General features: G+C 43.6%; 1 protein-coding gene across 1 annotated transcript in view; it reads right to left on the reverse strand.

Annotated features, from left to right (window-relative positions):
• Positions 1-409: 409 nt before the first annotated feature.
• Positions 410-12079, reverse strand: part of LOC118580292 (pregnancy zone protein-like) — a 48876-nt gene continuing 37206 nt past the window's right edge. Inside the window, exons 27-38 of the mRNA XM_036181958.1 lie at positions 11964-12038; positions 11574-11751; positions 10823-11046; positions 9811-10029; positions 9520-9641; positions 9052-9142; positions 8393-8461; positions 7563-7665; positions 6758-6804; positions 856-972; positions 753-808; positions 410-659 (exon numbers count right to left, since the gene is read on the reverse strand). Coding sequence (XP_036037851.1) covers positions 410-659; positions 753-808; positions 856-972; positions 6758-6804; positions 7563-7665; positions 8393-8461; positions 9052-9142; positions 9520-9641; positions 9811-10029; positions 10823-11046; positions 11574-11751; positions 11964-12038 — 1551 coding nt within the window. The remainder of the gene's footprint in view (positions 660-752; positions 809-855; positions 973-6757; positions 6805-7562; positions 7666-8392; positions 8462-9051; positions 9143-9519; positions 9642-9810; positions 10030-10822; positions 11047-11573; positions 11752-11963; positions 12039-12079) is intronic.

Raw genomic sequence — 12079 nt, forward strand, 5'->3', positions numbered from 1 at the left:
GGGTTACTGCTTTTTGATTCTAATAAAGGCATTTTATGCAAACACGTTAACACAGAAGATCCTGGGGAATGCCCCAGCACCCCAAGTTCAGCTACAGCTATCAGGCCAAATCCCCCTCCTCATCCATAGCTCCACCCACACGTTTTGAAAAGAATCCCAGAGAGTGGATTTATCAAACATTCTGGTGTTTTTGATCGTCTTATATTTGTTTGTTTTCTTTTCCAGAACCAGCTTCCTTAAAGGGAAAGTGAGATAAGAGAGGGCGGCAGTGGCCGCGGGCGGGCAGGGGGCTTACAAAAGGAAAACGTTTTAAGGAAAAGGAGCCCAAAGACTCCAGTGTGGCTTTTATGTCGACCCCTCCGGACTCTTAGACCTTCAGTGAAATAAAGATCAGCTCAGGGCTGGGAAGTCAGTGAAGGAGGTACTCGGCTGTGGTATGTTTTTCAGGGCCCAGTTTTTCCGATCTGAATGGAATTTCCAGCAAAGAGACTGAGCAGAAGACAGCATTCTCCCGCAGCTCTCCCCTGCGGCTGATTTCCTCTTGGTGGAGGGGGCGGGAGCCAGGGACGAGAAAACAGAATGGCTCTTGCTCCCTCTGCTGGCTGCCCGCATGCATGGCAGGCAAGGCCCACAGCAGGGGTTTCTCGGTCTCCGGGTTCCTTCAGGAATTTCCCCCCAGAGCAGATAGACAAACAATGGAAACACGATGTGGGGGAGGATCTCTTTAAAGTTTTATCCCCCATCTTATCTACAGGCCTTCAGGGCTCACGGATGGCCAGGCCTCCAGTGGGCCGCAGTGGGCCAGCACCTAGGACAGCAAGCACAGCAGGACGGCCGGCGGGCCAGGCCTCTTACCCACAGGGGCAGCAGCCTCTGGGTGTTTGTGGCATCCTGGATGACAGGCACCTGTGACTCCATCATCCCTTTACGTGAAAAGTCAGTGGCAGAGGAGAGTTGTCCCCGTGGATGCACCTGCAGGACGGAAGAGCACAGGCTTTTGTCTCGGGCTGTAGCAACACATGCCATGGGGCAGGGTCACTCAGCCAGCAGGGGGTGCTGGTGACCATGTCTTCTTCCCACTGCCCAGCCTTTGTTCGCTCCTACTCCTTTAGACAAGCTTTCCCCACTGGACAGAGCAGGCCCCTAGTAGCTGTTGAAACACTGGCTTGGTCTTTATCAGAGACACGGTCTCTTGTTCCTATTGGTTTATCAGACTGTGAGAGTCGAGCAGGTGAGAGCTTCGGAGGAGGCAGCTGTGTGGACAGAGCCTGGGTGAGACTGGCCTAGCTGATTTTAGGCACTGTGGCTAAAGTGTGAAGTCTAGACCTGACTGTACAGGCTCCATCTTGGGAAAAGGGCCACCATCTCAGACCACCTGCTGTACTCAGTTCCAGGAAGGACCTCAGGAATGTGCCATGACAACTCTCAGATACAGGGCAGTATCTTCCTGCAGACATCCTGTCTGCAGTTTATGGCCCTTGAAGATATCTAGATAATCCTGCTGAGCAGTCCAGATAATCCTGTTCAGTGGGTTGTGGTTCCCCAACAAAAGTCTAACCCAATGATTTCAAATGTGGTTTTGTGTCCAAAGTCTAGACCAATTGTTTCAAAAAATCACCTTGCCCCATATCTCCTCTACCCAATCCCAAGTTGCCAATTCCCAGCTTATGGTTTTTCCCTCTAAAAACTCTCTACACCTGAGCTCATGGCCGCCGCCACATTTCCTTCCATCTGCTGTGCAGTGGCCCTGATTGAATCTGAATAAAAGGACCTTTATGTGCTTGAATTGGAAACCAGCTCCTTGGTGGTCTCTGGGGGTTTTGAGAAACGGGTACAACAACAGCTTCCCACTGGGATCTCAAAGATGGCATATTCCACTGTGGAGCCACAGGGGTGGGGGTGGGGCACATTCTACCAGCCATGTTACACAGATGCCTGGGACCTGAAGGCAAGAATTAGTTTCCTTTTCAATACATGCCTCCTTTATAGTGACCAAGGCAGTCACAACGTGGCATTTGAACAGGTTTCCTCTGTGGTCTGTTCCCTGTAGGAGGCTCCACTGAGTCAGTTCATTTTCAGACAGTGAATGGCACAGGGAAGTCAACATGTTGGTTTGTGAACACAGAGGACCTGGAACTTTGCAGTACCACACTACTGTACCCTCAGTTAGGTAGAAAGTGGCAGCTGATAACAGCCAAGGAAAAGCATTCTTGGGGGCTGGCGTGTGCCTAGGGCTCAGTGTGGTGTCTGAAGACCGTGGGGTAGTGGAGAGCCGACACAGGCGTCTGAATCTCTTCCAGGACCACAGTTGGACTCTGTTCTCCCTAGTTCTCAAGTGTCCATGACCCCTGACATTTGAGGGCAGTCTCCACACCCCTCACTCACCCCAAGACTCTAGGATACAGTATATAGCCCCTCTCCTGGTCTCTGCTCCTCCTTCAGGCCCCTCCAAAGCCAACAAGAAGTAGAGAAAGGTGGGATCTGTCGGCTCTGGCCTTTTGTCCCCACCTCCTTTCCTGTCAGTTATTATCTGAATGTAGCATGAATCTTAGAGGTACTTATTAATAAAATCAAACCTAAGGCTAGTTATTGGGGTGAATGCTGGAAGATCAGAGAAGCAGAACAAGCCATAGCTACCTCACCTGCCAATTCCTCAGCTGATCCTGTTTCCTCAGACTGGAAGCCTCTGAGTCTCATCCAAATGGATCTCAGCTGAACTGCTGCTCAAAAGCCTAAAAGCTTAACCAGCTAAAAGCTTCTAGTTTCTGGTCTTCACACCTTATATACCTTTCTGCTTTCTGTCATCACTCCCTGGGATTAAAGGCTCACTTCTTGGGATTAAAGGTGAGTGTCACCATGCCTGGCTGTTTCCAATGTGGCCTTGAACTCACAGAGATCCAGACGGATTTCTGTCTCTGGAATGCTAGGAGTAAAGGCGTGAGTGCCACCATTTCCTAGCCTCTGTATCTAGTGGCTGTATCTATTAGATAGCCCCCAGATAAGTTTATGAGGGTGCACAATATATTGGGGAACACAATACCACCAGATCTGAGCACCCTACCTCTGCTGCTATCAGAGTCCTCATGGCGGCAAAGCACATTCCGACTAAGACAGAGCTCACAGGCTACCTGAGCGGCAGCGCCCAGGTTTCCTGTCCTTCCATACACTGCCACTGGGTGGCGCCTGAGAGTAGTATCACCCAGATTGCTCTACAAAAACACCCAGTTGTCCAAACTTCCCAGAAATGACTCTAAATCAGAAAGTCAATATTGGGCAAGTGGATATGCTTCAACTGTCCATGACCCAAGACGATACAGCAAAACAGGTTTCCAATGTGGTTAGAGTATAAACATTACAGGGTCCATTCTGCTTATCCTTCCTTCCTTCCTTCCTTCCTTCCTTCCTTCCTTCCTTCCTTCCGTCCTTCCTTTCTTTATTTCTTGAGGGGAGATTTACTGAACTAGTATAGCCACAGCAAGAGCCCTTCAATGAGGCATTAGGCTCTGCTCCATCTCCCCTACTTACCCATCAGGCAGCACAGACTGTCAGGTGACCTCTTAACACTCTATTTGTGTTTCTTTCTATTGTGGCCTGTGCCTTTATACGTGTTAAGTGTCTACCTACTTCACAAAACACTTCGGTTTCATGGCTGGGGCGTGGGTCAGTGTTGAGTGCTCTCCTGGTCTTCGTGAGACCCTGGGTTCAATACCCAGCAGTGTAAAGGTAGTTAAGCCAACCTATAATTAAAAAAATATAGTATCTGAATCTGTGAAGATGGCTCAGTGGGTAAAAGCACTTGCTATGCAAGCGTGAGCACCTGGGTTTGAATTCCCAGCATGCACATAAAAAAGCTGAGCATGGCTGCGTGTGCCTGTAACCCTGCTGTTAAAAGGAGGAGACAGGTGGCTCCTAGGAGCTCACTGGCCAGCCTACATAGCCAGCTCCTGTTCACTGAGGGATCCTGTCACAGGGAGTCAGATAGAGACCAGCAGAAGAGGATACCAATGTCTTCCTCAGGCCTCTGCGTGTGTGGTTGCTTACACACAACTTAATAGTCACATATACGCAACACACACACACAGTATTGAGTTCAAAAGCAACACAAGAGGGTTGGGGATTTAGCTCAATGGTAGAGCACTTGCCTAGCAAGAGCAAGGCCCTGGGTTTGATCCTCAGTTTAAAAAAAAAAAAGCAACACAAGAAAATTCAATGCTGTGAAACATGAAGCTTTATTTAAGAGGTACTTTCTAGTGTTCAGTTACAGCTAATTCTTTGGATTACAACATCAGCATTTTGTTGAATTTAGGAATTAGGTTAGTATATCTTAACGTAGTAATGATCTCTCCCTGGTGCCTCCTACAGATCCCAGTGAAGATACAATTTTAACATTTCCCAGATAGTCTCTCTGTCTCTAGAGACACTCCTATCAAAACTTCCGTGGGGGAACCATCTATGCTTTGCTTCTATTAAACTACAGTCAGGATGTAATGTATGAGAGAAGAATAAATATATAAAAAAGAATATAGCTCACAAATCATGAATGACTGATCTGCTGCTACTCACTCATCTGATGCTTACAACATTGTGAAAATATCAGAGAATGAACAGATATAATCAGAACTGTCTCTCCACATTCTGGCTGGTCCACCTGTGGGGCTCTGTAACCCATGGGTATGAATTTCATTATCTATCCATGCCTCAGTCTGAGTAGCTATGGGTGATGTCACCTTAGAGTTGGGCAGTAATTTCTGGGAGTGAACATTAATGAGACAAGGTACCTGAGAACCAAAAGACAGGTCAGTCTGAAGACAAGAGAACATGGAGCCAGCAGGGCTGATGTTCAGTGCAAAATGTGCTGTCTCCCGAGGCAGAGGCCAGCTCCGCCTGTACACTGATGGGAGAACTGATGTCCTGACACTGCTGCACATGCTTAGAAATGCAGAGAGCAGGGGGTCGGGTGGGGGAGTGGGGCCAGAGAGATGGCACAGGGGTTGCTAGCGCTTGCTGCTCTTCCAGAGGTCCTGAGTTCAAGTCTCAGCAACCACATGGTGGCTCACAACCATCTGTAATAGGATCTGATGCCCTCATGCAGGTATACATGCAGAGCACTCATACATAAAATATTAAAAAAAAAAGAAAAAGAAATTCAGAGAGCAACACAGAACTCAAGGGTTTAGATATAGATTCTCTAGTTACTGAATACATCCATTAACCCATGAATGAGCTCCCCTGCCCCACCACACTGAGATGATCCTCACTGAAAATGAACACGTTGTTCCAAAGCCAGAGGAGGAGGCTGTGCAGGAAAAAAAAAAAAAAAAAGGAAAAGATATTCCAGAAGAAACCAAGATACAACAACTTACGGCATGGGAACAAATTCAACACAAAAATACGCAAATAAAATGGAGCTCTGTTGGTTGCCTTCATTGCAGGCGCGTTAAGTGTTCTTATTAAAGTTAGGAAGTTTTTAAAATAAACTGGAAAAGAAAGGCCAACAGAGCCAGTCTCACTTCTGACATCACCTCGTTCTCTCTTTCTCTGGAATTCTTTTAGTTTATTCACAGACACAACGCACTTAGGCAGATGTGCATTATCTAATATTGTGCACTAGCACCCCAGATGTGAACATACCACCGTTTGTTAGATCGTCATTGGCCTATTGAGCATTTGGGCTGTTTTCCAATGTTAGGAAACACCGGGTCATTTCCCCCTTGTTCTTGTGGGCTACCCAAACACTTTAAAAAACTCCACATCATAGTGTTTTCTAGCGTATCTCTTTCTGTAACTTCTTTAGGTACTGTTAAAGTGCCGTGGAGGAAAAAAAACAAAAACAAAAACATACTTCAGAAAATAAATATGATAAAAGTACACAAAGAAAAGAAAATGTAGCTATAAATGTCATAACTTTATTCGAGATATAAATTTTATGTGTCTCTAGTTCCTTTGCATTTATTTCACTGTCCTTTCTTCTAACAGCTCTTGGTTCTTCATGTCCGGGGAAGTCCAAGGAAGAGATCTACAGGTTCCCAGTTTTAAGCATTCACTTGTTCAGAGCCTAAACAGAAGAACAGAAATAGCAAAGGAAGTAAAAAACCTGCTAAAAGAACTAATTTTAATATTCAATTCTAAATCTTCAAATTTAATTATCTTTAACAAGGAAACTGTTCTCAGATTTCCTTCCAAGTTTAAAAACTGAGCCAAACTGCCATAGAAAATGATTTATTGTGAAAGACCAACCCTATGATCAACCTAAAGGAATGTCTTATATATGAGCTCTCTCATGCTGTGCCCTATGGCTAATAGCAGTGACACTGAATTTAACCAGTGCACATTTTAAAATGTCTTTAAAAATGTGGGTGGCCACTGAGTTTACATAGAATGTAAACATCAGTTGATTTAATTTTTATGCCTTAAAATTCTTTTATGTATATTTTTAACTTGAGAAATTATATGGATTTTGATCATATTATTTCCCCTCCCCCAACTCCTCCCAGATCTTCCTCCCTACACAAGTTCATGTTCTCTCTCTCTCTAATTCTTAAATTTAGTTAAAAATAAGTCACTCCCAGGTACTAGTAATTATATTTCACTAGCATATTTCTATTAAAAATTCTACAATATGTCTGATACAGTCCAATCAATTGATGTTACATTAGATTTTATATAATATACATTGCTATATTAAAAAACCAGCCTAGAACTCAAGCGGGCGCTCATTGATTGTCTTTAAGTTGCTATTAGGTTTGACAGTTTATACCGTACCAGCACTGAAAGGGGCACTGTATTCTTCAATGGCGAATTCATCTAGAACATAGAAATAATTGGGCAGAAAGCAGTTAATTGTGGGTAAACCTGTAAGTGAAGAATGAAAAGCATAAACCACAGCTACAGAGTCAATGAAGATGAGGTCTATACTGAGTGATTCTGATTGGGGGTGGAGACTAAGAGAACCGGGGTTCTGGGACAGAATGGAGGGGTGGGCTACAGGCTTGCTGTGGTGCCTGTGTGTACCCACAAGACTCAGGTAGTCCCTCCCATAGCTGTGCTTCCCTGCATTGTGCCTTCCTCTCTGTGTCTTTCCTGAATTTAACAAGGAGACATTGTTTAATTCTGTTAATGTGGTATAATGCCAGCAAGTTTCAAGTTCAAAGTTGGGAACAAGCGGAAGAATTTTCTGCTCTATCTAGTCTCCTTCCATTTTGTGGGGTTTATATTGAAAAATATATCAAATGGTAGGTTCTATGTCACACATCAGTAGCAAGATGTGATTAAAAAAATTGCTATTTTTACCTTTCCAGAATAATCCAGCCTAGAGCAAGCAACTTTAAAGGGAAATTTAGCTAGAACTCTTGACCAATTGTTTTATGATGTCTCCACCAGAGAGGCCCTAAGGCTGTGTAAATGCACCCAAGATATTATTAACAAAAACATAATTATAAGTGACCATAAACTCACTTTTTCTTCCAGTAAAAGATTGTGGAGTATTGTTTTATTTAAAATAACCTTTAATTAGACTAGGCACCATTTCCTATCAAAGCTCAGCATATCTGAGTTCCACTTACCTGTCTCGTAATAATCGTAGACTTTTATTGGCACTGGTTGTAAGTTCTTTACTGGGATGTCTTGTTCCACCAAGAAGGAGAAACTCAGGGTTTGGTTGGTTAGCTGGAGAGATGAGAGAACAGATTGGACTCAATGATTAACTTGGTCGTTGGTCACCATCTTGTTTTCTTTCTTTCTTTCTTTCTTTCTTTTTTCCTTTCTTCCTTCCTTTCTCTCTCCCTTCCTTCCTTCCTTCCTTCCTTCCTTCCTTCCTTCCTTCCTTCCTTCCTTCCTTCCTTCCTTCCTTTCTTTCTTTCTTTCTTTCTTTCTTTCTTTCTTTCTTTCTTTCTTTCTTGTTTTTCCCCGAGACAGGGTTTCTCTGTAGCTTTGGAGCCTGTCCTGGACTAGCTCTGTAGCCCAGGCTGGCCTCGAACTCACAGAGATCCACCTGCCTCTGCCTCCTGAGTTCTGGGATTACAGGCATGTGCCACCACTGCCTGGCACCATCTTGTTTTAAGATATGCTAAGCTATAGGAGTGTGCTGTCTCCTGTCTCACAGCCTAGAAGAGAATGGGATGTTTTGTTCTCTATAACATAACCAACAAAAGATGAAAGAACAAACGTTCTGTGGATGGTCAGGTGTCATAAACAGCTTTCCTGACCAGTCCTGGTCCCATTTTCCTTTGTAGCTATTTGTCCTTGTGTGTATGTGTGTGTGTGTGTGTGTGTGTGTGTGTGTGTGTGTGTGTGTGTGTGATAAAGGGGTGATAGAGACTGACTCTTTGGAATCTTGATGGTCTGGTTAAACACTGCAGCAATTCTTCCAGACCCCAGAGTCACAAAGTCTTACCTTTTCAATATAGACTAGAACATGGTTGGTGTTCACTTCAGTCCTCTGAATGTTAGGCTGGGTTTGGAGCTGTTGATAATCCAGAATTATGGAGTGAGGAAGGTTTATGCTAGGAGCAGTTTTCAGGCATTTTTTCATATAAAAGGTTTCTCTGGAGAATCTAAACTAATGATGCTTTTTTTTATTTCTTTAGGAACACTAGACATAATGACAATATTAATTGAATCCTTTCCATCCATATGTATGTATATAGATACATATACTATAAATTTATAAGGACAGACACACACACACACACACACACACACACACACACACACATATATATATATATATATATATATATATATATATATACATATACATATACATACAGGTTTTGAAAGTGTGTCCACCAACCTGATAGCTAATGGCTTGCTAGAATTGGGTATAGACTAGAACTTAGGCCTCATAACCAACACACTATAACCAGTATAAACAGCAATAAATGATGGAATCATACTCTGGAGAGGCAGGTTTGCGGAGTAAGCCTTTTGAAAACTACATCAATCAAATCAAATAGACAAACAGTATGGCACCGCCACCTGCAAGAGCTGGTGTTAACCCTTTTCACCAATGGTTTAGTGTTTAGCCTTTTCTGCTGATGGTGTAGGGTTTACCTTTTTCACGGATGGCTTCACAGGTATGAAGCCTGATATCATCTTCACATCAACAATGACCATGTTGGAGCTGGGTCGTTCTCCAGTATAACTGTGAAGGGAACACACAGAGATAAGTCCTTCTGACAAGGCTCCATGGGATTGACTGAAGCTGAAGTCTGACCTTCTACTCAGTTTCTCTATCTACCATATCTGTGTAGTTGTTTGGAAAGCTCACCATTTTCCTCTTCTCGCTTCAGGTAGATTATGCATTTATATGTGTGTATATATATTTATATATATATTCCTGAGATGATATATTCTCAATGCTAAGGCCTTTCAGTAAGAGTTAAGAAAAAGTCCTGGTTCACAAATACAAGACCCCATTTTTGTTAAGATTAACTTTGCACAATACATTTCTTTCACATACATTAACACATTTTTTTTTCTCATGTCCTATAGGCAGACTGGTTGCCACTTAGGATTTACCTTACGTTGATGTGAATCTGGAATGTTCTGTGATAATTAACATTTAGCGGGAGAGTATCAACATGAAGTGTGAAGGGTGCTTTCCCGTCTGCCTTTGGAAGGACGTTGTATTTTAGAGATGTCTGAAAATGAACAGAATTCTTTGTCTCAGTGCTGAGAACATCTCACAGTCTCTTCTAAGTGACTCAGCTCTTCACTTGACACAGATTTCCTTTTTGATTTGGCAATGAAAATGTAGCCCTTGAGACGTTCTCTCCCATGTACCCATTCTCTGGGCCCTGATGGCCTCACCTGGAGGTACACACATCCTGACCCGGACACTGTGGTGGCATAATTTCCAGGAAGATCTGGCAGCCTGACTTCCTGCAGCAGCAGACGGTTGGTATTGTGAACATGGAACTCCTGAGAGAAGATCCCTGAAGACTTGATGGTGACCAAGGCTTCTTTCTTACTTTTGGTGAAAGTCGCTGCTCCATATTTGGAGAGGGCTTGGAGAGCCACCACTGTATCCTGAGGGGGGAAAAAGATACGGAAATTGCAGTGGATGCAGCAATATCAGGCCGCACTGAGTGAACAATGTTGACACTGCTTCCCTTCAGGATCATTTAGTCAAAACCACAGCTCATTAGTTTAATTTCAATACAGTTCAATCCTGCTTACCAATGGTGACCCAATCCATGTATTTTAGGGGGAATAAGTTTTATCATGTACACAGACTACAATGTATATGGAAATAAGAAATGAACATACATGACTAGTAATTTATAAGTCTGAGTAGCGATATTGTTGTAGAAATTTGAAGTGGGGAAGAAAATGTAGGCTAAGATAGAACAAAGAAGACTAAAGATGAGAACTCAGATCATTTTTGAATAATGAAAAGTATTTGTGGAGAGGGGAGAGCAACATCATGGAAGAGCTGGGATGTCTTACATGGTCCCAGAAACAGCAGCAAGTCCATTCCAGAAACATCGTAAGGACTTGCTTAATCAGCTGGGTGCACACACATTTCCTGCAGGCAGGAAATGGCTCAGGCAGAATTAGAGAATTTTAGTCCGTGGATGAAAATAAGATTTATTTTCTCCTGGAAGTAATTCCACAAAAATATTGCTGAGGACCTGCTTCAAGGAGAATGAGAGTAGAAGAAGGACAGAGCAGTGGCCCGTGTGTGAAGTAGGCTGGGATTGGTGATGGAGGAACAGTGTACACTAGAAACGATGATGCCGTTGTCTAATCCCTAGAACATGTCTGTGCTCATATATGGATTAGTTGATTGATCTTTCCCTCATAGGGTCTCTCCACAGACCTGAGTGGAGGAGAAACCCCCATGGGAGTTTTGTTGCCTGATGATCCATTTCACAATTTGGGATGCTGAAGACAGGTCCTCTGAAGATGGGGAAGGCAAAGCCGTAAGATAGGCAAGAAGCACGTAAGCTGTCATTTCCACTTCAGCAGAAGGGGCCCGCGGCTGATAATAGGGTGTCTTCACTTCCTGAACATCGCCAGGACGTTGCCAGTGGATTGAATCCTCTTTCAAATGGAAAGGATAAAATTTTAAGCTTAAAACATAGTTTTTAAAATCTAGCCCATAAGTGATGATTAGTTCAGCTAATGAATTGGAACACATGAAATGAATGGATGCTTTAGAACAATCACAAGTGGACTTTTATTTATTTATTCATTTTTTTTTTGAGATAGGTTCTCACTATATAGACCAGGCTGGCCTTGAACTCCAACTCAGAGATCCACCTGTCTCTGCCTCCTAAGTGCTGGGATTAAAGGTATGAGCCACCCTGCTTGGTAACAAGCAAATCTTTATCAAAAAGCACATCAAGCTCCCAGATGACCTTTGGGTCTCTTTACATAGTTGTGTAGCACTAGCAGTTGGATCTTATAACATCAGTAATGTGTGTGTCAATAAAATGGCTCCCATCACTTAAGTGTTGGGTCAATGACAGTTTCTCTTGTTGTCTTTCTAGTTAAGGCAGGACAAAAGTGACTGCCTTTGCATCTCTAGTGACTTCTAGTTAGATACCCTTTGCAATAGAAGCTCCTACCTTCTTTCACAGCCTCTCTGTTTAGTGATTCAAGCAGCTCTTTTCGCTTGGCTTGGTTTCCTGCCAGTGCGAAGGCATAGGCCAACAATGCCTTGGTATAGATATGACTTCCTTGGCTCTCTGAGATGGAGGCCCAGGCTGTTTCCAGGCAAAATAGAGCATTGCGGACAATGCTGTGCTATAAAAGAAAATGAAAGCCAATTTCAAAATAACAGAACCAGGCTAAGGAACTACCCCCAGGCTAACCCCAGGTTGAGAGCCACACTGTGACAACCCAGCATTAGGGTTTATATACCAGGGACAAGCTTCCTCGGGGGATTCTAGTTCTGTGATTTTTTTTTTTTATGCCTCACATTTGTGAATGAGTTATGGCAATGGGTATGTACATACACTGACAGCCAGTGGGACCTCCAGCAGAGCAATGGTGATGTAGGCAGAGAGTGTCACCTCGTCATCCACGCCACCCTGGAAGGACAAAGGGAGAACTCTTACACACTCCAGCCTTC

This window comes from Onychomys torridus, chromosome 3, assembly GCF_903995425.1.
Source record: "Onychomys torridus chromosome 3, mOncTor1.1, whole genome shotgun sequence".
NCBI lineage: Eukaryota > Metazoa > Chordata > Mammalia > Rodentia > Cricetidae > Onychomys > Onychomys torridus.